The sequence below is a fragment of the Crocodylus porosus genome, unplaced genomic scaffold, assembly GCF_001723895.1.
Source record: "Crocodylus porosus isolate Cpor-Errol unplaced genomic scaffold, CroPor_comp1, whole genome shotgun sequence".
NCBI classification, from domain to species: Eukaryota; Metazoa; Chordata; order Crocodylia; family Crocodylidae; genus Crocodylus; species Crocodylus porosus.
In genome coordinates, this window is record NW_017728932.1 from 17863446 (window position 1) to 17890076 (window position 26631).

The window sequence follows — 26631 nt, forward strand, 5'->3', positions numbered from 1 at the left end:
GGGAGCTCGCCCGGGGCCCGTCGCCGCGCAGAGGACGCGTGAAGGGCTCGTGCTGCAGCTCCGTGCGCTTCGCGTCCCCGCCCGGCCCCGCCGCCGCAGGCTGCTCCCGCTCCGCTGGCTGGTCCGGCGGGGTTTCCCTCGCTTGCCGGGGCTCCCGCTGGAGCAGACTCCCGCCCGGGTCGTCCCACCGGTACGCGTGCTGCGAGCCTTGTCGCGGGACGTGGGCTCCCGCTGGCGCGGGGCTCGTAGGGAGCGGTGTCGTGGCGGGATGCTGCGGTGCTCCCCCGCCGGCTCTGCGGGGGACTTGGGTTGCCTCTGTCCTTTCTCTCAACCGCGCTGGCTGCAGCGTTGTCCTCCGTGTTTGCAGCTCGCGTCTAGCTGTCTGTAGCGCGGCGGGCCGGCTGCACCGTGTCTCACGGGGAAGCGCTGGGTGTAACGGTGCTTGTCCGCCTGTCCCGGGGCACTTCCTCGATAGCTCGTAGCCCGGTCCGAGCTCTTCGTGTTGGAGCCTGCCTGCGCATCTTGTGGGCTCGGAGGCCAAGGTGCGACCCAGAAGGCAATCTGAATGCAAGGCTTCACTTCCCACTTCCTACGGGAGGAGATAACAAAACTGATCTCCTTTGTGAAGGCTTCAAAATGTGATGAGGAGCCTTATGTAAGAGCTGGCCTTGGCCACCGCAGCACAGGTCACCCTTACTGCAGCGAGGCCTGTGGGGTCACACCATGGCCGTGGTCGTCTGCGCGGGCTGCGCCTGCCCGGGGTCGACTAGAGCCGAAGGGGACCAGACAGGGTGGCACACAGCCCCCTTTCATATGCGGAGTGAGATCGATCTGAAACGCAGCTGGGCTTCTCCCCATCTCCTGCTCCAAGCCCGCGGGCCTTTCTCTCCCCTGCTCCAGTCCGAGTTCACGGTAGCTCATGGTCCTCCTGTGAATTACTAACATGCTTGAATCCCCCCCCGGCTTTTTTCTTTTTTTTTTTCTCTCCCCTTTGTCACTTCATACTGTTTAATTTCATCCCATATCAGTTATCCTAGTCCTGAAGGTCACTCTATCCTTTCCATGGGATATTCCACTCCTCTTTGGTATTAAAACTGTCTCCCTACTTCTTTTCATCAGCGTGCTCCTACTTTTGGTGCCAGGGTTATTGATAAATGCATCAAATTGCATCAGTCCCAGGACTGCTCTTTAAGGCTGTACCCTTGCAATTGGAAACTTCATTATATCCCCACATCTTCCATTTAGCCAGCTCACACGGACTCTTACGTGTCCTTTACAAGTCCATGTCCTTTCCAACTGAACTAATATATAATCACCATATAATCTTGTCTTGATGAATAAAGTATTTGATGCCTGCTGTGTTTCACTTGCTTAGAAACTGGTCATCTAATCGAGTTGGGCTGGCATCATCTGTCTTTGGTAAACCTATTCCGTCTTTTATGTCCATGTTCTTATTGTTTTTCTCCTTCAGAACTCATTCTGTAAAACCCTCCGTGCTATCGGCATGGTAGTGACTGCTATTTCGTAGACTGTAAGGCCAGAAGGGACCTCGGAAGATCCTTGGGTCCAGCCCTCTGCACCAGGCAGGAAAGGTGATGGGGGGGTGGGGGGCAGGTGACCCTGGCAAAGTGACTAGTCCAGTCTTCTCTTGAAGACTTCCAGGGTCAGCGATTGCACCACCTCTGGAGAGAGCATATTCCACAGTCTGGATGCCCAGACTGTGAAGAAGTTTTTCCTAATATTGAGCCTGAATTGATCTTCCAGGAGTTTGTGGCCATTAATCCTGGTTTTCCCCTCAAGTGTCCTGGTGAGCAGTTGCTCACTGAGCTCTTGATGTATGATTCTTGCTTGTACTGGCTTTTTCTCCCGCTTAAATATAGGTAAGGCTTCTTGTCAGTTATATGGGATGTCCCCTATAGAAAATGGAGACAAAATGTTTCTTTTGTGCGCGTGGTGATTGTCTTGAATCTCCACCTCATCCTCACTGGGTAACTATCCCACTGCTTTCCTTATTCTTACTTCTGAAGTACCTTCTGTTAAATGTTGCAGTGCCCTTGGCGTTTGCAATTCGCACTGTACAGTCCTGTTGGTGCTGAGTCTCTCTCTCTTTTCTGCAGAAGACCTCAAGGAAACTGTAGGGTCCAAGGGGAAGTGGTATTTGTGATTGAGTGTAGTAATGGCTAGTCTTCCATTCTTTTTCAGGTCAGCCCTGAAAAAAATAAATGCTCCAGCATTGTGGGTAGTATGGCAGCTGCTAACTGGGCCAGACCTAAAACCTAGCCCTCCCTGCTAGTAAAAATCCAATGACAGGTCTTGCTAAGAAATGGAGCTGGAATGTATTTAGATAATTATATTCTGCCTCTCTTCTCCAACCCTCCTTCAGAAGAATCTGTTGTATCTGGGATCTTGCTTCACTTCCTGCCAAGCTCTTGGGCACTGCTACTGTGTTGCGTCCTGCTAAACAGCTGTGGAATTCAGTGGTGGGTGGAGTGATTAATTTGCCAGTGGAGCACCCTGAAAAATGTCTAGTCCATGTTGGTGTTTGATTTCTTATGTCATTTATGCCTATGGATCCTATCCTAGACCAGTTTGAGTTGCCTGGGGAGCAGAGAGCAGCAAGTGCTGTGCTAGAAGGGAGGAGGTGTATAGCCAGGTGTATGAGCTGAGGTCTGGGAGCAGCCAGGAACAGGGGCTGCCATGTCTGTGGTGGGGGTATGTGCTTTAAGCACGGAGGTCAAGAGGGCTGCAGTTCACCACCTGTTTTGTGTTCTCTTGCAGTCGTGTCGTTCTGCCTGTGTCCGTTGAGGAGGTAAGTCCTTTTCCTGCTGCTTCCTTTCAGGAATTTATTTAAGCAAAACTGTACTGGCACTTGCCACCAGTTCCCAAAAGCCAAGGGATGCAAAGCAGAGAGAGACCCACCTTCAGGGTAATCCTAAAACAATGGATTTGGTAATTTTAAGAATGGGGCTAGCTCTTCCACTGGCTTACTGAAAGACTTTGGGGAAAATAACTTCATTTCCCCTCTCGCTAGGTGAGGGATACGATACTGTCCTGTAAAGTGCTTTCTGATTGGGTTGAAAATGCTTAGACAAGCAGTAAGTACTAACAGATAACCTTGACTTGCCAGATTGTTACAATGCCCAACTTCCTTGTCTAACATAATTAGCTTTTCTTTGTGAAGTAAGGAGGAAGCTGTAGTATGAACTCTGAGGTTGTTCTTACCTATGTGAGCAAGGGCCCTTGTGTTCTAAAACTGTCAGGTTGGAGTGATAAGCCCTCTTAAGCTAGATGTTGAGGTTTTCAAGATTAACAGTGCTGAAGATTAAAGATTAAAAAGATTTAAAATGAATAACAGCACCTTCAGCACTAGTGTAGACCCAGCTTTGCAAACTTCACGCTGAAGGCATGTCTGGGTGGAATAGTTTCACCAATTATACTGATGTAAGCTAAAGTGAATTCGGACTGGAACGGAGTGGACAGTCTTTGTTCCATGATATAAGTGGCTTCTGTGGCTTGGCAAGTAGACTTGTAAAGTAAATCAAAGGTGTGCATATCGAATAAGATGAGGCCTGTATACAAATGCAGCTTTTTGGTATAAGTGCCCACATTTCTACTCAAGGAAAGTATTCCGAGGCTGTGGCACATCTAGGGGCACTGTGGAACACAGTAACTTCTCATTGGTTTAAATTCCCACCTTGGTTTATATCATTTTCTTTTCTGTGTAGACAAGCGCTAAGGTTCTTTTGTGGGCTACGAGAGGATGAGCTGAAGCAGGAAATCAGATTTTCAGGTGTTAAGGAGGCTTTCAATCTGATTAAGCTAACTTGTTTAAAAATATACCTTTTGGCCATGATGATAAAACCTTAAGCCCTGCCTAGACTAAGATTGGGCACAAACATGCGATTACCCCTTCAATCCTAGTGCAGGTAAATCAGCTATGGTGAACATGTTGGTAGACGGGTACAGAGGTGCGTCGAGTTACTTTTGTTGGGTAAATGCTCAGGCCACATAGTTTTTCTCAGAATACAGAATGTGACATTGGTGTCCACTGATGTGGTACAATGAGTCCCATAGATGCTCAGTCTTGACACAGTGACCTCATGTTTCCTTCCTTCTCTGCAGGTGATATTGAAAGTGGCTTCCCTGTAGTTGAGACAGATCCCCTTTCCAAGAATGTGATTGCGCGAGTCTCGGTCTGACTTCCTGTAGCAGTACTGGAAAGCTTGTCCTGTCTGCTTAACCAGTTCAATCACTGTTGGTGCTAGACAACAGGACTGGCTTGGATCACCCCTCGTTGTGAGCATGTTATTCTAATGCAGATTGTGATCTGTGTGCGCAGCCTAATGCAGTGCATTGTTCTTCTTTATGTATCTCTGTTAAGCATTAGGATGTTGGTTTTTTTAGTGTTGACAGTGTTTACAGTTCAAGAGTGTCTTTGTCCCAGAGTGTTCACAGCCTGATACACCAGGGAACACAGACTTCCCTGCAAAGGAAATATAAATCTTTTAAACAAATGATTAGTGCTATGTACTTGGCAATAATCTAGCTGCTGTGGAAGGCACTGACTTGAGGCTTATGTGAGTAGTTGGTGGATAAGGCAAAATGTCTGAAAATGATCAGATAAGACTTTGAACAACCATAAAAACTCTTTTTCAGGGTTCCAGTTACATGTTCTGTTCCCCTTTTTTTGAGACCTGAGTTCGCAAAGATGCCCCGTCTGCATAGTGAATTGCTTTTTGTCCAGTAAAACACACTTCTGAACAAAATAAGTAGGTTACATGTCCCCCCCCTCAAATTCCTAAAGCACTTAATTGTGTTTTAGAGCAGTTGCAGCAATCATGTTATCAAAGGCCTCTCTGTTTTATAAGACAAGTCTAACACAGAGCAAATACTGTCTCTGCTCTTTTAGGGCTTGCAGTTGGGCAGATCTTATTTGGGGGAAGGGAAAACATTCCACTTGTATTTTCTTATGCCTGGTCCTAACTGCTGGAGAGAAGGGGGGGTTCTGGGAACAGGTATTCGCATCGGAGAGACTGAGCACTGGACAGCTGTGCAGAACCTGCTTCTCATGCAGTTCCTTGAGATCTGCACTCTGCCATCGACTGACCTCACATCTGGTGATTGCTTCTTTCTCCCTTGTGCTCCTCAGCACTGCTCCTGCAGAGAGATTCTACCAGGCACAGTCGTACTTCCCGAGACTATGTGCAGAGCTAGAGGGTGAATGACTGACTCCAGTCCCACAGCACTTTTGTGTAGCAGAAAATCTACCTTGGGATAGACTTCTTCCTTGGTGGGCTGTAGTATAAAACTTTTAATTTGAGCTGTTGAGGTCTACGGCTTGCTGTGGTAAAAACTGAGAGCCAAGTGCTTTCTGTTCATGACTAAAAAAGCTGTAAGGTATGGCTGGGCTTATGGAGCTTTGCTAGCATACCTAATTGTGACCTGATTTCTTGTAGCAGCCCATCCACTAGGCCAGTATGATAAATCTAGCTCTTCTGGTGCCTCATGGTTTTCTGATCTTGACAAGTAAGTATGGAGATATATGTAGCATATTGATTTGACAACAGGGCTGGTTAGTAAAAGAACAGAAATATTCCCTTGAGTAGAGGAAAAAGCAGCCTCATGTTAATTCCTCCTTGAAATCCGCTGATATCGCTTGCTTTTCTAATGACAGCCCTTTGAGTAGGCAGGGTAATACTGTGTCTATAGATGGCTTTTTTGCTTTTTTTTTTTTTTCTTCTTGGTCCAGAAGCTGAGAGCTGGTAGTGGCAGACGTCTGGTCCTTCCTTAGTGCCCACCTGCATCTCCTATACTTAATGTGTGAAAGATTTCCAAGCAGTTTAAAAGAGAAGGAAGTCTGACAGTAGTAATAAAGGGTGAGCAAAATCACGTCACTTCATTCCCTTCCTCAGTGGGACCTGTGCTAGGAAAAGCTGCTAATTATCTTTGAAAATCCTGCCTATGTAAAGGCAGTTGGCACCTGATTGCACCGAGGCACGGAAAATGCCAAAATATGCAAGCCCATGCGTTGCCTGGGGCTCAGCTTTTTACCCATGTATACACCTCCACTTCTAACAGAACTGAAACGTGGCATTGAAGAAACCAGCATAGGAAGAGTGAAGCACAAACAGGGGACTTGCTGTAGCCAGATGAAGCTTATCTTAGTATAAAGACTGGAAAAGCATCATAAGGTTCTAGCAATTTACCCTCCTAAGCTAATGATCCGTGAAGAAGCTCAATGCTTTGGCTAGTCTTTTGGAAGAGGTAGTGTTGTCTCTGCCCACCCCACTCAGCCTAACTCATCCGCTTGTGAGGAAGAGTCTTCTGACCTTGCTTGATACTGGAGTCCCATTGTCCTTCACTTTGTTTGGTAGCCTGTTTGGAAGCGGGTGATGCAAAGAGCCGGAGGAGTGCTTCCCTTCTTTTCCTGCATCGGATGCAACTTAAGAAGTCGCAGAGAGGATGGCTAAAAAATGTCAACATGCTCAGCGGCCTGAATTTCACTGTATTGTGCTCTGCATGAAGCCTCTTGGCAGCGAATGGTGATGCTTAAGGGATAAACGGGCTGTTTTTGTTTTTGTTGCTTTTTAATCTGGCAGAGCTGGCCCTGGGGTGGGAGGGAGTGGCAAGAGCTTAGTAATGCTCTGAGTTGCAGGAGAGGGAAAGTTTACCAAGCCTCAGAAAATCCCTCAAGAGGGAATGCATGTATTGCCTTCTGCTTAGGCCACTGGACCCATCATCCTGATGTGATATTAAGCTCAGTCAGGATCCTCCACTTTGGTGTGCTGTTGGGCCTGCATTATTCACTCTCATAAACGGGATGTATTCAGTTTTGTGTATGGCTGCCATGGTTATGTAGCATCTTGGGGAAACAGATGGGATGATGAGATGGGAAATTGGATCAAACTCTGTTTTGACAGATAGGTACAAATTTTAACCTGCAAGTTCTGGCGGGTGGGACACTTATTGTATTAACAGTCATCTGAGGACAAGGGCTGACCTGTGTGATACAATAGCAAAAAAGGCAGTGGTTGTAAGGTGACATACGCTGAAGTGGAGAGTGGACCACTCCTCACTGCATAGGTCTGCTGTGATGTGCTTGGGGCACATCCTCCACCTCTGGGCACTACTCTCCCAGAAAACCGTTAACTCGCTGGAGAGGGTGTGGGGAAAATACACAGACAAGACACTCCTAGGAGCAGTGGCTTCTGAGATGGGGAAAACGAGGCTGATACTTAAACTTATCCAAGTAACGAATAAGATGATAAGTTACAGTCTATGAATACTAGGGAGCTAGAAGCCCTGGCAGGTTGAGGAAGGGCCAGGAAGAAGAAGTAGAAGGAGAAGTAGAAGGAATAAGAAGAGAGCCTAGTAGGCTCCCAGGCCAGCCTGGATATGATGGAGACTGGAAATGCTTCCCTGGTTTTGTCTCTTGTCTGGAAAACCTTTCCTTTCCATGTGGCAGGCAGAACAGGGTAGCACCTTTAGAGACTGAAGTGCTGCCCTGCCCTGCCTGACTTCATGCCAACATGGCTAATTACCCCTCTCTTTCCATGTGGTGCTTGAGTCTTTGGCTTTCCTGATACTTGCTGTACCATCTTTGGGTGTGTGGACTTGAGCTGTGCTGTGTGTGTATGTGTGTGTGTGGGGGGGGGCGTGTCTGACGAGCTGCTGCTTGGAAAGCGTTGTTACGGTGTTAGAGCTGTGTGTGTACCAGTTTAGTGCCTTTCTGTTCTTTTTACATGGTAAGGAGCTTGCCAAACACAGACTTGTTAAAATTTCGCAACGGAGTTCAGAGCTGCTTCCAGGCAGGGTGGGGTACTGTTCCCAAGGAGGGTGGCTGTGTTGCATTCAGACCATCTGGGTAATATGCAGGGGTCAGAGTCCACTGTAAGGGACCTTGCCACCCAGACCCAGCTGGGCAGATGGCGGTTGTGGAAGAAAAGGGAGAGTCGCTAAGACGGGGCAAGGTGTGTTGCCCGCTCTCCGTACAGTAGTAGGATTCAGACTTCTGGTGAGCCGAGTCCCTTTCTGTTTGGTGCCCCCAGCAGACCCTGTGGGTTCTGTTCTTATTTAACTGACCAATTTATCTGAGCCTCCTTCCCATGTATCAATGGAATTAAAGGATCAGAAATAACAGGGAAGATTAAAGGGTGAAGATGCCAAGCCACAGGGCTGATCCTCTTAGTGCCTGAACTTTGACTCTTGTATCTAAAGGAAGGGATGAATGGACGAATGAGACGGTGTTACTAAAGGGGATTAGTCTGAGCTGCCTGGAGGCCTCTCCTGAGACTGTTGAGCAAGGGAAGCCACTCAGTCCTCCCCTCTCTTAGGTTGCGGTCATGAAGTTGACAGTGTCTCTCATACGGGAAGCACAATCCATTTTCTGATTTAAACTCTTGTTCTTCTGTTCTGCAGCTCAGCTCAGCTTCTCCAAGCAGGCGTAGTATTCTGTTTTTATGGGTCAGCCCTAGGCAGCTGCAAGGAAGGCAGTGTGTGAAATGTCAGGAGATGGGGCATGCTGATACGGGATGAAACACAGCCTGCTAGTGGTGGTGAAGGAGCTGCCTAGTATTAATTCAGAAGCAGTGTGTGGTGCCCATATAACTTGAAGTGACCTGACAGCAGTTTCCATTACACTGGGCAGGGGAGATGGATTTCTACAAACTGTTTCATTAAAGGAAATGTCTGTTCAGAAGTGTTCCTAACAGGTGAATGAATGGGCTAAATGTGCTGCTTGACAGCTCTGGGAGGTGTCTACCTTAGTGCAGAGCACCTTGTTTGGCTCCCATCTAGCGTGCTTTCTGCCTTCTCCCAGGCTACCCTTAAAAGAGACCTAGACATTCCCTTGCCACATCACCCTCCATTTGGTGGAAATGGGGGTTTGCTTTTGTTTTCTGATTTGGTCTCGTTTCAACACCCCTTTTAGGGCAAAAAACCCCGTCAGACTAAGAGTCTGTTTGTTGCTCTAATCTAAAATAACGACGTAGAATGATTTCCCTAACTGCTGCTGCCTCCTCAGCGGGTGTGGGGACTGCACTCGCTGCCTTTGTGTTGGAAGCTGTTGATCAGCACTCTGCTCCTCCAGTGTGAGCTGTAGGTCTGTGGAGTGACGGCTGCTCCCCGTTCCTGCTCCTGCAGAATTTCACCTCTCCCTTAGTGCAGTGCTCACTCTCTCTGGGTGAGGAAAGTGGGGCTTGGGCATTGTGTTTCATTGCATTTGTTGTACATCAACAAAATTGCTAATTTTTGGTCTACCTAGAATTTTGCCAGCTACCTCTTCCAGTAGACCCTTGTATTTACTGCCTTTGGCAATGGTTTTACTTCTTCGAAATGTTGCTTTTCCATCTGCAACCCAAACATCTCACTTCCTCCTAATGTCCCAATGTCTTCTGCCTTGGGGCAGCTCCACTGACTGCATATCAGCTTCAGAAAAGTCCTGTGTAGATTTTTCAGTTGATTATGTCCCTCTTGGCAAGCTTTTGCATTCTCTCCTCTGTCCCTGCATATTGACTTGCCATTGCTGCTGTTGAGTCGATCTCTTTGCAACAACTGCCATCCAGAACATGCATCTTAATCTGCCTTTTCCCTTGCCTGTACATCTGAATTTCTCTCTGTTGTTCTCTAAGGCATCTGGGGGAGAACTGGCATCTGGGAGAGAAAGATGCTATCTATGTAGCAGGAAGCAGTTTTGAATTTAGTGATCAGTACTGATGGGAAGAAAGGCTACAGCTGTCAAATGAGTCTTCAGCAGACTGAAAGATGATCTAAGGCTGCAGTGCTGCTGCATGTTCAAGCTCCTATGTCCTACCTATTAGGAATTGAATGACAATGGCCAGAAGGAGGACACAGTGCAGAGTGTCTGCCTAAGGGATGGGTCAGTGTTGTTTTTTTTGGGGGGGCAGATCCAAACATTTGAACTAGGAGTAATTTGCCAGCCAGGAGCTGATGGTGAAGGCAGAAGGCAAGAGAGGAAGGATGAAGGAAGAAAGTGGGGGGTTAGCTGAGGGGTGGAGTGGGGGAAGGCTAAGAGAAGAGGAGGAGAAGTAGATTGTGAAGGACCTTAGAGGTGAGAACAAAAAGCTTGAATTTAGTTGAGGTGGTGAATGGGAATTGTGTGATGGGATTTTAAGTGGGGCTGGACGGGGTCATGTTCTTTGCATTGTTCTTTACCACAGTTTTGGACACATTGGGAAGGCCAAAGGGGGATCCTGCTATAACAAAGCCAGTCAAAGATGTCTGTATTCCATTGTTAAATGTATAAAGAATGGGATTCAAGACCAAATCATAAAGTGCTTATGGATCCTCCTGGACCCAAGTGCCCTATCCTTGTTGGGGGTAACTTGCCATTTGCAGTACATATACAGTGTGTCGGAACTGAGCAGCAGGGGCATCTAGTTTTTGTGTCATACAGAAATGAATCAGGCTGAATATGGCGCAGCTGGCCTCTTCTCAGCACTTATGTCAGCCAAATGCTCCAGTCCTTTCCCACTCCTGATCATCTATGACTTTTTTCATTTGTTGAGTTGCTTTAAGGCAGAGTTTGGGATAACTTGGCTGGTGGTCACATTCTCCTCCAAGTTTACAGAGGGAGTTATGAATGTGATGGTGCTTAGAGGCAGAGCAGGTATAAAGGAGATGTCCAGTCCTGGTCACTTGAATTCTTCATTTTGGTTTAAATTTAACACGATTGAACATTATGTGGGAGATCTCATGTACTTCAGTCCCTGTCTGTTTGCAATATGACTGTAATGACCCCTTGTAAATCATGACTACTACAATAATGTCTTTCCTACCCTCAGTATCAAGTGGGGCAGCTGTACTCTGTGGCAGAAGCCAGCAAAAACGAAACTGGTGGAGGTGAAGGAGTGGAAGTTCTTGTGAATGAACCCTATGAGAGAGATGGAGAATGTGGCCAGTACACACACAAGATCTACCACTTGCAGAGGTACATATCGTGGTGAAATGGTCCATTTCTGGCAGTGAGTGGGAATAAAAGGAGGGAAACTGGAGAAATGGTAAATAATTTAAGGAGCTACCCAGGTTTCAGATCATTCAAACCTCTGTAGATTCATAGCAACTGGGAGTAAGGAATTGACCTCGCCTGCCTGCTGCTACAGAGAGGAATCTTGAAATTTCTTGTTGCACTGAGACAGTGAGTAACCAAAGGGACTAAAGAACTTGGCTACCATTGGAAGAGAAGTTCAGAGCTGATGCTAGGACCTGGACTCGTGAGCTGGTGAGAAGGCCAAGGAAAGCTTGTCAGTCCAGTTTTTGCCGAAGTTTGGTGCATGGATTTGAGAGATGAATTCAGACGCTTTCTACACTTCGGTAGATCATTGTCATGGAGACTAGGCAGAAATAGCAGTCACAAGCTGAGTAGGAAAGAACACTGGATTTCCAGTGCTGTTGAGCCATTGACATTAGAGCAGGCTACTGGTCAGTTGGGCTAAATGGTGATACTAATAGACTCTCCTTCCGTATCAAACATGGCTAATGTCCTGAGAAATCCAGGTGCCACTAAGTTTACTTATAGTTCGTTTTGTCAGCATTTTAACTGTGAAACTTGGCTAGAAAAATGCTTCCAAGGTATCAGCCTGTGTTTATCAAGTGAAGCCTTGCTCTGCTGTACTGCACAAATGTGGGGTGTCCCTTAACCCTTGTGCATTCAGCTGGTGTCTAAAGGGATCTTAGCAATTACGGAGGCAGTCACACAAGTATAAACGCTCATAGGGCACTGAGGTTTAAATTTCAGGGTAGGTATGTTCAGTGTCTCGAGCAGTGCCACTGGCATTTATTTGTACAAACAAAAAAAACTTGTTTTGTTTCTCTTTCTTTCTCCCTCTACATGATGTAGCAAAGTACCATCGTTTGTGAGAATGTTGGCCCCCGAGGGAGCCCTCAATATCCATGAGAAGGCGTGGAACGCATACCCTTACTGCAGGACTGGTGAGTGCCAGGGGAAGGGCTGCTTGTGGGTACTCTTTCTTCTTTGGGGATGAACATTGTGGTGGTTCAACTTCTGCCTTCCATTTGTCTTCTGAGCCATTTTCTGCAGTCCAGGAAAATAGGAATTTTGTGCCAGCAGTGGTCGCAACAAGTTCATGGCTGATATAAGATTGCAGAGTTCTTGATGAAAAAACAGCAGGGTGTCCACGGTAGACCAGAGAGCTGGTGAGCAGGTCACAAAGCAAGAGAAGTGTGCGCCAATTGCACTGTAGGGTTGGAGGAATGGGTTTTGGGGCCTGTGAGAGAACCACATGAGAGAAGCTGCTGCGTATTCAAGTACAGCGCAAAAGATATGGAGCAAGAGAAAATCCTGGTTTTTTTCATAGTTTCACGGTCGGGTCGGAAGGGACCTGAGCAGATCATCAAGTCCGACCCCCTGCCATGGCAGGAAAGGGTACTGGGGTTAAATGTCTTAATGTAGGGGAAAGCGAACAACTTTATTAGAGATCAAAGGGGAGTCAAGCTTGACTGGAGCAGCCCACTTCATTTGTTTTTTTGGAAGAGCAAAGCTTGACACTTCTAACTTGAAAGTCTTTACTAGCAAGTGTAGTTACTTCTCTTCTGAACTCGGGTGCTGTGGTCTGGAGCTTGCCGGGAAGGGGTAATGAGGTGGCTGAGCTCCTTTCTGTTCTTTACACTGCCTTGCTGGGGAATGAAATGGAGACAGTTTGGGTATTCCTAAATTGTGGTTCCCACAGCAAGAGTCACTTGGCCTCCTCATGGTTACATAATATATTTGGGGTTACACTTTCTGCTGTTAATTTTCTTTGAAGGTAAACGTGCTGTGTGCAGAAGTGCATGGCTGTGGGAGCTGTAAATGTAATAGTTTCATGACCTTTGTACTTTGATTTTCCTAACTGGGTGGTTTAATTGCTTTTTAATATTGAGTTCTCTTGATTTTTATAAAGAGAGGTTAACAGGGGACTTGGAGAAATAAAAAAAAATTAAAAAGCTGGGGTACCCCAACCTGTGCAGCTACATTCACTGAGGTGAAGTTTCTGATACAGTGTTCAAATATAGAGGATATGTACAAGTGTGCATCACATGGAGCTCTGTGCCTGTTGGCATTTCAGGAGACCAAAATCTGTGAGGCGAGTTCAAATGATCGCAACACCGAGGAGCCCTCACTGATGACGGTTTCAGTGGACATTCATAGCCAATGCTATGTAGTTGTTGGAACAATTATCCATATATATCTAATCAACTTTTTTACATTTAGCAAAGCTTCACTGAGATTTGTCTTGCACCTAGATACCACGGTTAGTTCCTATACAAGGAAAATATAAAGGGGGTATGGTTATGTTATGGACATGGTTTTTTGTTTTGTTTTTTTCTGTGAAGGCCTTATTGTATTACTAAGAAAAAAGTCAGGATGCTGAAATAGTAGCTGTTATTCACAGCTATTTTTTCTCATTTTTATGCATTGCATCTTGTTTTCATTCATTGTAGATCGTGAATACATACCAGTTGACTTCACTTTCTGCTTTTGGCTTAACTGTGCTGAGCGTTTGGACGCAAACATTGTAAAGACTATTTAATCCCATAACAATGTTCTAGCACCTGAAATCATGCAAACATTTGTACTGGTTTTTCACAGCCAATTTAAGAAAACCAAGTGTTCAGCCTTTACACCCTGATTGTTGTTCTTCCCTTCCCACCCCCCTCCCCGCCCCCCAAAAAAAAAAAAAGCTTACACAATGTTGTTGAATTAACAAAGAGCATGAAAACAGCTGAACTATTTCTCCATCTGTCCCACTGGTACTCTGCCCCTCTTTCCAGACCAGCCATAACCTATGTGCTGAGTGCAAATACATGGCTGTCTAGGCCAAACTTTGATAGCTTGAATGGTAAGCTGAGAACAGCAGCATAAGATTTGTGTGGTTTTGGTGGGTTTTTTGTTTGTTTTTTTTTGCAGGGGGGTGGGTTCCCTCCAAATATAACTAATGCCAGTCTGATATGGGTTTGAAATTGCATCACTGTGGGAGCTGGAGCAGAAGGCAGACTGCACCAGCACTTGTGCGGGGGTTGGTAGAAAAATCTGTTTCAGGAAAATCTGCAGGTCTGACTTAAATACTCGGAAATGCAGTGCTGGAACCTTTTATTATGTTCATTAATACAGAGCAGGAGGTTAGAACTTACCTGCTGTTAGGTAGGTGGTTTGTCCTTACAAGGGTGAGTGCAAGTATTTAGGTCACCAGTGGAATAGTTTGCATGGGCTCTTGTTAATATCCTACTTGTGCACAGCACAAAAGGCTACACAGCTGAGTTGGGGTTGGCATGGTAAGGGCTTGAATACCTGGATTGCTGAAAAAGCAACCGTTGTAAAAGCTCATGGACTGCCTGTCCTTGTACATGATGGAGTGTAACATCTGTCTGAGGCACAGTGGGACAGCCTTACACTTTCTGGGTTATGTCTGTTTGTTTTTTTCCTTTGCTTTTGCAGCTAAATAGTGACCTGGGTATTCACATCATACCCTATAATTGAGGAAATATTGAAATGATGGTGAGGTATTTGAGAGTAGGGAATGTCAGAATTAAGGTTACCTGCAATTCTATAGCCTAGTGCACTTTTTAAAATGTACATGATCACAGGTATGGTGCCATGTACGTGAGACTACTTTGCATGCCCCTTCCTCACTTAGTGTAGAAGATGCACCTTCTGTAGAGACTGTCGGGAAGGGAGAGCAGTTGGAGTCCTGTGAACAGGCTCCGAAGAGGACTGTTCTGTCCTAAGCGCTTCCACAGAATGATTGTTGTTGTTGCTGTTTGCTGTATTGGATGAGTCACTTGCCTGTTCTTTTTGGACGTGGCAACTAGCTGCATGGTCCTTTTTCTCTGTGTGTCAGTTAAAGATGCCAGTGGCCCAGCTAGGCTGTGACTTGAGTCCTTTGTTCATTTTCCAGCCCTGTTGTACAGTTAATCTCTGTGCCTGTGTTCCCTCCTTATGAAGGAGGGTGATAAGTCTCTCTCCTGTGGGAGGGAGCTGTCACTGTGAGGTACTCTGATTCTACAGGCACAGGTAACATGGAAAAATCATATAAGCAAATAAAGTTATTCATCTGGGTATTATTGTGTGTATAACTGCACGTATAAAATAAGTAAAATTTCATACATGTTAAATAAGGACACGTGCAGGTTACGCTGGTACAAGAGTACTTGTACTTGTGCATATGACACTCCTCAGACTGGTTATGGTGTCTTCCTGTCTGTCAAAAACCTTAACGTTGGTTCAACAAAATAGTCTCCTTGGAAGAAATGGAGTGTCGAGTTGTAGTGTCAGATTTTGCTGGCTTCTTTTAACTCTTTGGAAACCATGTGTTTTATAATGGAAACACTGACATGCTGGGAGGCCTTGAGATAGATGGACTGGACTCTGGCTGTTACAGGATCTTCGGTTGCTTTTCTCTGTTGAATAATTGAGACTCGCTGTCCAAGGAGTCTGATTACCGTGAGCAAGAGGGATGCAGAGGGCAAGGAGTCCAGTTACCACATCCAGGAGTGATGAGGTCTGCACTGGCCTGACATCCAGTGTGCACTCACTTGCACAACTGCAGAGAGGCTTCTTGTCTGCAAGCTGAAGGAGAATTGGTAAAATATAGTCAGCTGATCAAACCGATTCCATTCTCTGATCCAGCTGGATGGAGTCCAGAGTGCAAACAGTGGCAGTACATAATTAAATGCTGCTGTTCTGGGTTTCACCATAGCTGAGAATTTGCAGAGGGCTTTCAGCGGGATGGAACTAAGTGACTTCTGACAGATGATCTACTGGGCTTGCTGCTTCAACAAAACTGGCAGCTCCCCAGAACTTTGCCAGAAGTGTCCCCTTCTTGCCGGTAATGGGTGGAGGGTGGCTGCCGCTGTAACTTGTCTTTCTCATTAAAGTACTGTATCTCTTTCTTTTCATGTGTCGCTTTCTTGGAGCAGTTATTACAGTAAGTATGGTTTTTATTAGCGATTTCTTGTTTAGAAGTGTGTGTCAGCCTGCCTGGAATGAGACACCTAGGGTTATGCCTGACTTGAGCTAATGGCACTGCCACTTTGTCAGTTGGTGGATCACATGGGTGAGGAACTGGGTCTGATTCTCCTGTGGGGTCTCCTTACTAAAGGATAGAGATGCCTCTTCATTTAGTGCAGGGACAGGACACTGAATGCAGTGGAACTAAATATTATAGAAAATCAATGAGCTAAACAGGGCAAATCCATGGCTTCCCTTGTGCAGTGTGGTGCTAGGAGTGATTTGCCTTTTGAATTATTATTTGTGTTGTCTTTATATAGCAAGTGCTTCTTTACTTTCTACTGTCTTTTAACACCCCCGATGCTTTTGCAGTTATGAAGTGGCACCTCTAGACTCCTCTCTTGCTAGTCGTCACTGCTAGAAGCTGAATTATTTTGCTCACTGGCATGAAACTAGCGGAGGAAAAAGCTCTGCATGCCACACTGATTTACAGACAGAGGACCACATCTATAGGGGCAGTCTCAAATCCAGTGCTGGATCAATATACTATCTTTAGAAAGGCAACTTCTGCCCTCTTCCACCCCTGTGATCTAATTGAAACAGTATTGAGAGTGACAGTGTCTCAACTGTCTGTTAAACAGTCTTCTCTTTCGTGTTTCTTTACCCGTACTTAAAAAAGTCTTGCTCTGGAGCAGTGAAGCACAAGTGTTTTGCATGTGCATAGCTTCACACGCATTTATTCTTGCACCTCCCAATTGGTAACATTGTAGGGTGCTTTCAGAAATGCTTACACAGGCAAGAATCAAAGTCCTGATATCTGCACAGTCTAACCCAGGGATGGTAACTGGGAAGACTTCAGTACCGCAGTTCGGTTAATAATAAGATAACAGTAGTCTCTTGAGTCAAAGCAAACAGCCAAATGCTCTTCTTTCTCTGGCAGAATGAGTACATGAAAGATGACTTTCTTATCAAAATTGAAACCTGGCACAAACCAGACCTTGGCACACAGGAGAATGTAAGTACATGCGGGACTTTGAGGTGCTAAATGGTTAGATATGTTGCTTGTCCTGCTTGAATTCTGTATTGTGGTACTGTAATCTGTTTTCATTCTCTTCATGTTCTTTGAATCAGTGCAGCTTATGCCAGGCTAACAAGGGAGACCATGGCCTCTGAGAACCCTCCTGGCTACTCTGGGCAACAGGGATGGTTAGAGACTTGGGAGAGCACAAATGGCTAGGACTTTTTAGCTTAGAAAGGAGAGACCTGGGTGGTATGATAGAGGCCATGAATGGTGTGGAGAAGATAAATAAGAATCTCTTATTTGCCATCTCTCTCAGTACTAGCACTAGGGGACATGCAATGAACCATTTCGGACAAAGGAAAGGAAGTTGTTTAACACAGCATGCAATTCACTTATGGAGCTCTTTGCCACAAGCTGATGTTGTAGAGGCTTACAATCTAACCAGGTTCAAAAGAGGATAGGTTCATCAGTGGGTGTTAAACGTGATATAGGACTGTGGTCTCTCTTACTTCTGGAAGATGTAAGGGAAGATGAGTAAGTGACAGATCGGTTTGAATAGGCCCTGAATATTTTTTCCCTTTGCTTTGCTCTATGCCACAATACTGGGCTAGGTGGACTTGGGGTCTCACCCAGTATAGCTTTTCTTATGTTCTTGTGAAGCAAACGGATGCTTATTGAAATTGTGCCATCACAGCTGCTGTGCAGAAATTGTTGTTGGTATGCATGTTTACCTCGGTGTTCATTTCCTTTGCTGAATTCATGTTTCTGTATTGCTGATGACTGCCTTTTTACTCTCACCCTGGAGAAGAGAGCATCAGGTGCTTGGATCTCTCTCTCTGTCTCTGCTCTTTACGGTAATTTGCAGTAGGAGGGCTATGCAGCTGTGAATTACAGATCTGGCTACCACTTCTGCAGGTTCACAAACTGGAGCCGGATGTATGGAAGAATGTAGAAGCAATTTATATAGACATAGCAGATCGGAGTCAAGTGCTTCCCAAGGTATGGTAGGTGGGTAAGAGTTCTTTGATGTGATGGGCATTTAGTATGTCCGAAGAATGATATCTGCAACTGTACTGTCTGAAACCTGCCACAGCCTTCAGGAACTGGGTGGTAAAGAGAGAGGAGGCAGGGAGGAAGACGAGTGTTCTTTAAGCGGGGCAATGCAGACTATGCGGCAGGGGAAAAAAAGGCAATTATGGACAGTTCCGATGGACACTTATAACTGCATATCTAATGGCCACATTCTGCAGTGGTGGGCGGGCATAGTAAAAATACTTGTTTCACTCTATGGTTTATCTCCATGTAGCACTAAAGTTGTTCAGAACACTTTGTCACAGCAAGGAGTGACGCTGTCACTCCCCTGGAGAGCTTAGATCCTACAGCAGGGGGTGCTGTACACCGTGGCTTGTGGGCCATCCAACCTGAGGAGTCATGTCATCCAGTCCACAGGGCTCCCTTCAGGTCTGTACATGTGGTGGGGGAGTGGTGGCAATTAACTCTGCCACTGCTCCCCCACAGATAAATTTTGAAGCCCTGCGTGTGTTGGGATTGGGCCCTGGCTGGGCCAGTACTGTGTGCTGGATTGGTACCCATGAACCAAACTGGCACCACTTATCTGGCCACAGGGTGAAGAGGTTGGCCACCACTGGCCTAGATCATGACTTCAAACTGTGGGAAAGAAGTATGCAGAATCATGCAGTGATGTGTAATGTCCTTGAACAGGGAGTTTGAACACGGGAAGGAGGTTTGCACAAACATGTAGGAAAAAGTGTGTGAGGGGTGGGGAAAATTACTTTTAGTACCTGGTTTGACTTGCTCCTGTTTCCACCTCCACTTTTCAAGCAGTGGAGGGAAAATGGGAGAGTCCAAATCAGCTAGATCAAATGGCTTCTTTTATGACTGATGCCAAGGACAACCTATGACAGTTGTGATATTAGACCTGAATTTAATATATTTTTAAAAATATTGCTCAGACCTTTGCACTTGAAATAACACCTCGTTTAAGTTCCTTTCTCAATTGCTTTCTCATGTTGATAGATTGTTATATAATACTGTTGTGTCACTTGCCAGAAGACAAGAATCCAAATCACTTAATGTCAATGGCTACAGTTTTCCAACTTGTTTTAAAACACACTCTACTTTGCCAGGCCTCTAAAATGCTAAAAGTGTGAACCCATAAATCTTTCCACTCGGAGCAAGCCTGAAGCTTTACTATTATGCTTATTAAATCTACTTCGCTACAAGGTTCAACAAGGCACAACAACACCAGCCCCTCACTGCGTGACCAAGGTGGCATGTATACAACAAGCAATAGAATGAAATGACTGCTCATTTCCTCTCCCTATAATACAACAGTATGACTGAGTAAATAAGTTGTACTTTTTTTTAACAACCTTCTTCCAACTTAGATCCACAACAGATGTGGTGTTTATATTACAGCACTTGTTTTGTGCAATCATGTAATTAATGCCCTGTTTTACAAAGTGCTACAATTGCCAAGAAACTGTAAGACCTTATTTCTACCTTGAAAACTGCCAGTGTAAAAATGGGATTGTGAAGTTTCCCATCTACTGTTCTAGTTTCCAACTCAAACATGCTCAGCTTGAGTAATAAAAAATGACATTGGTACTTGCCTTGCATCAGAACAGACTGAGATTCATCCTGGCTTGTATTAATATTTTTACACGTGCTCCAGGAGTGCGGGGCGGGGGGGAGCAGGTGCCTTATTTAGAGCAGCTCTGAGAGCCGCTCTGATTATAGTGCCCAGAACATCTCGTGCATCGGCATCCCTGCTCTTCAAAAAGGTGGCGGGGGGTGCTTTAGATAAAGCTCGTCAAACAACCTTTAGATAAAGTGTCCCTGCTGCCATGCTGAAATGTGGGGGCGCTGATGCAAGATGCGGAGACTGGCTGGAGTGCGGTAATTGCCACGCTCCAGCAGACACTATTAATAGTCTGCTTTGATGTGCTTTAATTACAGCATGTCGGAGCAGCATCCTGGCTCGTGTATAGGCGGCACCCTATGTTTTCCAGTATTAGGCTGGTTGCTGAGCTCTTATCTGAGTTAAATCCTGTAACTTCATCCCTGGAATTTTTCAAGAGCAGGTTAGACAGACGCTTGGCTGGGGTGGTTTAGTCGGATAATCCTACCTTGGTCATGGGGCTAGACTACATGACCTCACAAAGTCTCTCAGTCTTACTTTCTATAAGCCAGTGTTTCTGATGGGGTGCCATAGGTGCATTAGTTATGGATCTGTGAATGAAACTTGCTGGATTTTCTGTTCTACAGCATTTCCGTGCTCTCAGTATTCCGGTGATACCCAGAGTGTCACTAAAGCCCAGTAGCTGTGATTTGTAATAGATAAGAAAACCACCACTTGCCATTTTTTATTTGGCATTGGGTGGGGAGCCTTTTGCATACACTTTGATCATGTCTTCCAGCTTTTCTCTGCCTATTGGGGTAAGCTTCTTTTAATGAAGAGTTAGACTTTCACTTGACTATAGGACTTGAGGAAGCTGAGATTTTTAAGAAGCACTAAATATCTCCAGACACCTACTGAGAGTTGGTGATGCGGCATTCTTAGTTTGTCTCACTACAGCTGTAGTGCAGCTCTGCATGCTGGAATATCCAATACTTAAACTGCTCAATGGACTTTGGCTTCTAATTCAACTCGGCTGTGTCATTATAAGAAGCTGGAGTCCCAAAGCAGTTGCTGTGGAAAATTTGTATTATAAGCTATTGAAAAGAAGGGATGCATCGTAAGCACAAGTACAAGGGAGAGTGTTCTGACAAGGGAACTATGCTGTTTGTGTAGCAGTTACTGAAACTGGTGCTGGCACATATATAAGACACCTGCCCAGACAGCCACAGCCCTACCCCATGTGTGGGATACCCCACAAGCTGTGTACAGTCTCATAGCAGATACCATATACCAATTGTTTTGGTGGGGTAACAAGGGGAATGAACTTGATCATGCTTTGACACAGCTAGGGCACAGCATAGGGAAAAGGGAGGATGAATTAGGTTTTTAAAGTAGTCTTTGGCTATTTTTTTAATCCTTGTGAAAAGTGGTCCCGAGAAGGACTTTGAGGATGTTAACTGAGTACAGGAGCGTGAAGCACTGTGCAATGCTGAGATGCTGCTGCACTCTTCTGAAGTAATTGTGGTTAAGCTTTGTTTGTCTGTATGACAGGATTACAAACCAGAAGAAGATCCAGCAAAGTTTAAATCTGTCAAGACTGGACGTGGACCTCTAGGCACCAACTGGAAGGTGTGGATTTCATTATTTCTGTGCATGACATTTGTTATCATGACTGACAAATTGTTTGATGGATTTAGAGGAATGAATGGGCTTGTGTTGTGTGGAGCACTGTCTGTACAAGTAATAGAGACACCCATACCTACGTCAGTAGAAGGGCTTATATACGTGCACTAGATGGGAGGGTTATTTTGTTCCGGGGGTCATGTCTTAAAGCTTACAAAGAAAGTCTGACTCTAAGCAATCATTCAAACTGCTTGTATCTTTGCAGAAGGAGCTGGGGAAGCAGACAGACTGTCCCTATATGTGCGCTTACAAACTGGTAACAGTGAAATTCAAATGGTGGGGTCTGCAAAACAAAGTTGAGAACTTCATACAGAAGGTGAGTGTGCCAGCGGGTGGTTTCCAATCAGCATAAAGTGCCAGGGGATTCCAGTTGGTATAAGTAAAACAAACTCTGAGCAAAGTGATACCACACTGCTCCTTTCTCAGCTGGTTTTCATTGTTGAAAGGCAAATGCAGCTTTCTGATGTGGTGAGTAAGCTGAGGTGAAAACGGGGTGAAGGCAAGATGTTTCAGTTTTTCCATGTGGTAAATCTGTGAAGGTCACAGATTTCATAGACATTAGGGCTGGAAGGGACCCCGGAAGATCATCGAGTCCAGCCCCCCGCCTGAAGGCAGGAAGTCGGCCTGGGTCGTAGGATCCTAGCAAGATAAGCATCCAATTTTTTCTTGAAGGTGTTCAATGTAGGTGCTTGAACCACCTCCAATGGCAGGCTGTTCCAGACCTTGGGGGCTCGGACAGTAAGGACATTCTTCCTTGTGTCCAGCCTGAAATGGTCTTGCAGTAGTTTATAACTGTTTGACCTCGTCATCCCTTGGGGCGCTCTGGTGAACAAACGTTCCCCCAGGTCCTGGTGGGCACCCCCGATAAACTTATAGGTGGCCATCAGATCACCCCTGCACCTGCGCTTTTCCAGGCTAAAGAGCCCCATAGCTCTCAGCCTGTCAGCTCAAAACTTCTGGACTTGATTACACCATGTATCTCAAAGTAAAACTGAAGTAGTCCACGCTTCTGTGGTCCAGTCAAAATGGCTAATGCTATTAGCACAGTATCCATAGACATAATGTCACAGCCTCATGAATGAAGAATTGTGTTCAGGTCACCATATGAGCAGGCCTGCACTAGCAAGAGATGCATTTCTTTGGAATTTGAGACTCCAGGTGATTTGTACAAACTTTATCAGGTACCGGTCCTGGCTCCAAGAGCAGCTCAAGAAGTTGTATAAGGAGAAGTTGGTTGCTTTTCAGTGCCCTCAGTACCCCAAACTGGGGACTGCAAGCACGTGACTCCACAGACCACACAAGGTGCTTGTACATGTGATTAAAATTGGCTTTTTAAAGCAGCTTAATTGCCCGTTTGCGCTGCTTTAATGGAGTCACTGTTTATACCTCCGGTGGCACATTTCATTTTAATTTCATCACTATGTACATGTGTGATGGCGTATTTTGCTTTAAATGAACTTGTTATGAAGCAAGGACAGTTTTGTTTGGTTTTTTTCCCTCCTAGAGCCTGCCTGACTGCCTTTCCCGCAGCCAGGGGCAAGTTGCTGGTGAGCCTTGAGCTGCAGGGGGGCCCGGTCCTTCCCTTTGTGGTGGTGGCACCCCCCCAGGCAGCATGTGCTGGCTAGCAGCCCACCTGGGTAGTCCTGGGGGGTGCCGTGCCATGGAGGAAAGGACTGGGGCCCCTGCTACTTGGGGACTGCTCAGCCCTCTGTCAGCTTGCCACCTAACTATGGGAGAGGCAGGTAGGTGGTGGTGATTTGGGGGGGGCGGGGTTGAGACCCTCACTGCTCTTTCTTCCTTCCTTCCTTCCAGAGCCTGCTCACAGCTGTAGGGGGTGAGGGAGGTGAGCTGATTGTGGGGTTCGGGGGGGGGGGGCTTGTCACTGATCTGACATGTCCTTTAACTGAAACTGTGGGTTTTTAATCGACACAATTAAAAACCCACAGTTTCAATTTAGGGAGAAGTAAACCCTGTCACTTGTACAAGTAGCTATACACATTAATTCACATGAATGCCCTATCTTATCATACCATCCCCTTCATAAACCTTGCCAGAAGTGATTTGGATTCTGTGCTCTTTGCACTTTGGAACGGCCTTCCAAGCAAAACCCACTCTTCTGACTGGCAGCTAGATGTCTCCTTAAGTGTATCCATCAGTGGTTGTGGCTGGTTGGCTTCATGTTAATGTTGTTTTTCAGCTTCAAAAGCACTTCCCCTCTAGTGTTAATTCCAGACGCATGCTTTTATAAAGGGTGACAAAATCTCTTTTGTCAAACTAAGCAAGCCAAGCTCCTGTAATCTCCTTTCATGAGGAAAGGTCTGAATTCCCTTCACTTCCTTAGTGACCTTTCTTTGAACCTGTCCCCGTTTGAGGTTAATCTCTCCCCCCACCGCCCTGAACATTGACCAGGACTGCACCCAGTATTCTAGATGGAATCTGTCCACTGCCTTTCGAATGGTATTAGTAGCTCCTTTTCTCTGTGGACCGCATTCCACCTAACATACCTCCTCAATTATGTCACCCTTTTTCAGAGCTGTGTTCCACTGGCAACTTGTGGTCATGACGTGATTGACCAGTATACCAGGCTCCACTCTTTTCAGTCTCTAGTCGATGCCCTGCATCTCTTCCCCAGTCCTGTAACCAAAGTTCTTGTTGTTGGCCTCTAAGTATCTGATTTTTTTGCCCCTCATACTATTAAACTTAGTTCCATTTCTAATACCTACTCCCAAACCTGCTGTGTAGTCCACATACTATGTTGGTAACACTCCAGTTTTCCAGAAACATTGGTTCAGAAGTCTCTTATTGCATACGCCTTAGCTACATACCCAGATTCCTTGGGTTCTTGCTGGACATTTTGAAAGCTCAAAACTTGCATCCCAATGTCCATACTTCCTGCGATGACAGTGGGATTTTATGGATTAAGAACAAGTAGCAGTAAATATGCCTGTGTCTTCTGGTGTCTGAAGTATGGCAACGCAGTCGATTCCCTTAATGGGTACGAGGAGTTGGAGGCTGCTCTTTGACCTAGCACAGTTTGTGATGCATGGCTCTTTGTGAAGAATGCATTTTAGCACATTAATGGGTTAGACCTAAACAACGTCATGCCTGGAGTAAATACCACTGCACTCTGTACAATTCTTACCCCTGAGCCATTATCTCTTTTGTTCCTTCTATCTTTGCAGCAAGAGAAGCGTCTTTTTACAAATTTCCATCGGCAGCTGTTCTGCTGGCTTGATAAGTGGGTTGATCTGACAATGGAGGACATTCGCAGAATGGAAGAGGAAACCAAGAGACAGCTGGATGAGGTCAGTGGAGAGGAGGACGGGTGTGACCTGCGAGACTATCTGAGGCTCAATCTCTGTTGTCGGGTCTAGGGTGAGGAGAGGGAAAGGCCAGCTTCTTGATGCTGCTTAGCATGCTTTCATGCTGCAGTCTGGGTGATCACATCTGCCTTACTTTCTCTAGGGTTTTCTCTTGTAATTGGCATGGACTTGTAATAGTAGACCAATAAATACATTGTCCCATGGATAATTTAGGAGATCCAAGGGACCTTTCATTGACTCCTTTAAAAACAAGGAGGATGTCTTACCTGATGCTTCTCGATCCACCGAATCCCATGAGCTATCAAAAAGAATTGGTCCTTCAAACAGTTCCTCAGCCCTGGGTATAACCAGCAAGGAGCAATGTGCTCCCTACTATGAGGAAGGTGTGCGTGGGGCTGGAGTTCTCATTTGTCTTGTCATGAATGTTCCTTGCGATTCTTCTATTTTATAAATGTACTTGATTCTAGTACAATGTATGTTCTGCTGTTTTGATTGTGGATCCTAAAAGATGATGTGGTTTGGCTAAAACTAGTATCATGACATGCACAATGTGGACTGATAGACTTCAGCCTTTTTACAGTAGGACAGTTCACAGATACACGAGACCCTGTTTCTGAGGCAAATAACTCCTCTTTATAACTTATCTGATAAACTAACACCAGGATGTTGGATCAAATGGCTGAAGCTTCTGCTTTCTATTTCAGATGAGAGAAAAGGATCCTGTAAAAGGAATGTCAGCTGCAGATGACTAACGTGGCTTCCTCCTTGTGCACTGTACGTACCCAGCGAATCTGCCATGATTTTTTTTCTGGTTTTGAGTGCAAAAATGTTACAGGGAAATGCACAGAAGTCAGAAGTCTGTGGTGTTGCTTATTGCCTCTGATAACTAGGGACCTACCTAAATCGTGGCAAGGCAGGGGTTTTTGCAGCCTGCGTGCAGAGCCGATTTCACAGGCATTTTGCGACAGCCTTACCCCTAGATGCTGATTGGCAGAGAGGCCTGGGAGGGAGGAGGGATGAGGAGGCAGCCACCATCTTGACTGCTGGCTGCTCTTGGTGCCATCCCACCCCTCAGGGCTGATTGGTGGGGAGGCCCTGGCGGGGGATGAGGGGGCAGCTACTATCTTGTCTTCATGCCACCCTGCCAGCCAGTGTCTTCCCCTCCCAGCAGCCAGGGCCACTGGCTCCCTTGGAGCCAGTACTTTATTGTTAAGTTTTTTTTGTTGATTTCATGGGCAGTCCCAGATTTTGCCATTTCTGTGAAATCTGCGAAACTGCAAATTAAGTAGGTCCCTGTTGATAATTAATAGACTTCACTGTGAGTTAAAATCATTCCGAAACAAGAAAATAAATTCAAACGGTCTGAACACGCACACATGTGCGTGGACACATTAAAGCATCATATCAGAACAGTAAATGGAAAAGTGCACTGGTACCTTATTTGCATGTAAGGCACCTGTCCTTTTGGGTACTGTGCAGAGGCCCTTCTTGGCAATCTGAAATAATGAATGCGCTTGTCACAACATTGCCATTTTAGTTATTTGAGGGAGGGTTGCTAAAGAGCGTGTCCAGCAGTGGTCATTACCAGTGGGGGAGTGCTAGGATATCTGAATAAAATGGGAGGTTGGGGGTATTTTTATTTCTTATTTTGCATTTCCTATGTGGAGGAAATGTGGAGACGGAGGGCACAGTTATCTCTTATCCGTAGATTAGCTGCATTTACATTTATTTATCTGGATGGCATTAGTTTTCCCACAGTCCTCTCTGTGCTCTGCAAGCACTGGAAGAAGCTGACTTTGGCTTAAAGGAAAAAAATAAAAATGGCTGGGGGTCAAAGAAGCATGCTATCTTAATCTTGCTTTCTGTTAATATTTAAAGAGTTGTGACCTAGGCAGTATGCTGTTTTATAGTTCTGATCCAGCCTGGCATGTACAACCCCAGGTGGCTTAAATTTTAAGTTTAAACCAACTAAAATGCTGGCCGTGTCTTACCTATGACC

General features: G+C 45.6%; 1 protein-coding gene across 4 annotated transcripts in view; it reads left to right on the forward strand.

Moving 5' to 3' along the window:
* The window catches only part of PITPNA (phosphatidylinositol transfer protein alpha), a 28232-nt gene that overhangs the window by 176 nt on the left and 1425 nt on the right, over positions 1-26631 (forward strand). Inside the window, exons 1-12 of one of the 4 annotated variants that reach the window (XM_019545876.1) lie at positions 1823-1880; positions 2384-2480; positions 2779-2809; positions 10803-10948; positions 11858-11949; positions 15934-15941; positions 16905-16979; positions 17901-17984; positions 21178-21255; positions 21515-21625; positions 24492-24614; positions 25337-25406. In XM_019545876.1, coding sequence (XP_019401421.1) covers positions 1838-1880; positions 2384-2480; positions 2779-2809; positions 10803-10948; positions 11858-11949; positions 15934-15941; positions 16905-16979; positions 17901-17984; positions 21178-21255; positions 21515-21625; positions 24492-24614; positions 25337-25384 — 936 coding nt within the window. In that variant the 5' untranslated portion in view covers positions 1823-1837 and the 3' untranslated portion in view covers positions 25385-25406. Of the gene's footprint in view, positions 1-1753; positions 1881-2319; positions 2481-2778; positions 2810-10802; positions 10949-11857; positions 11950-15933; positions 15942-16904; positions 16980-17900; positions 17985-21177; positions 21256-21514; positions 21626-24491; positions 24615-25336; positions 25407-26631 lie in introns of those variants that run through there. The other 3 variants (XM_019545877.1, XM_019545875.1, XM_019545878.1) reach the window with 3 other exon arrangements.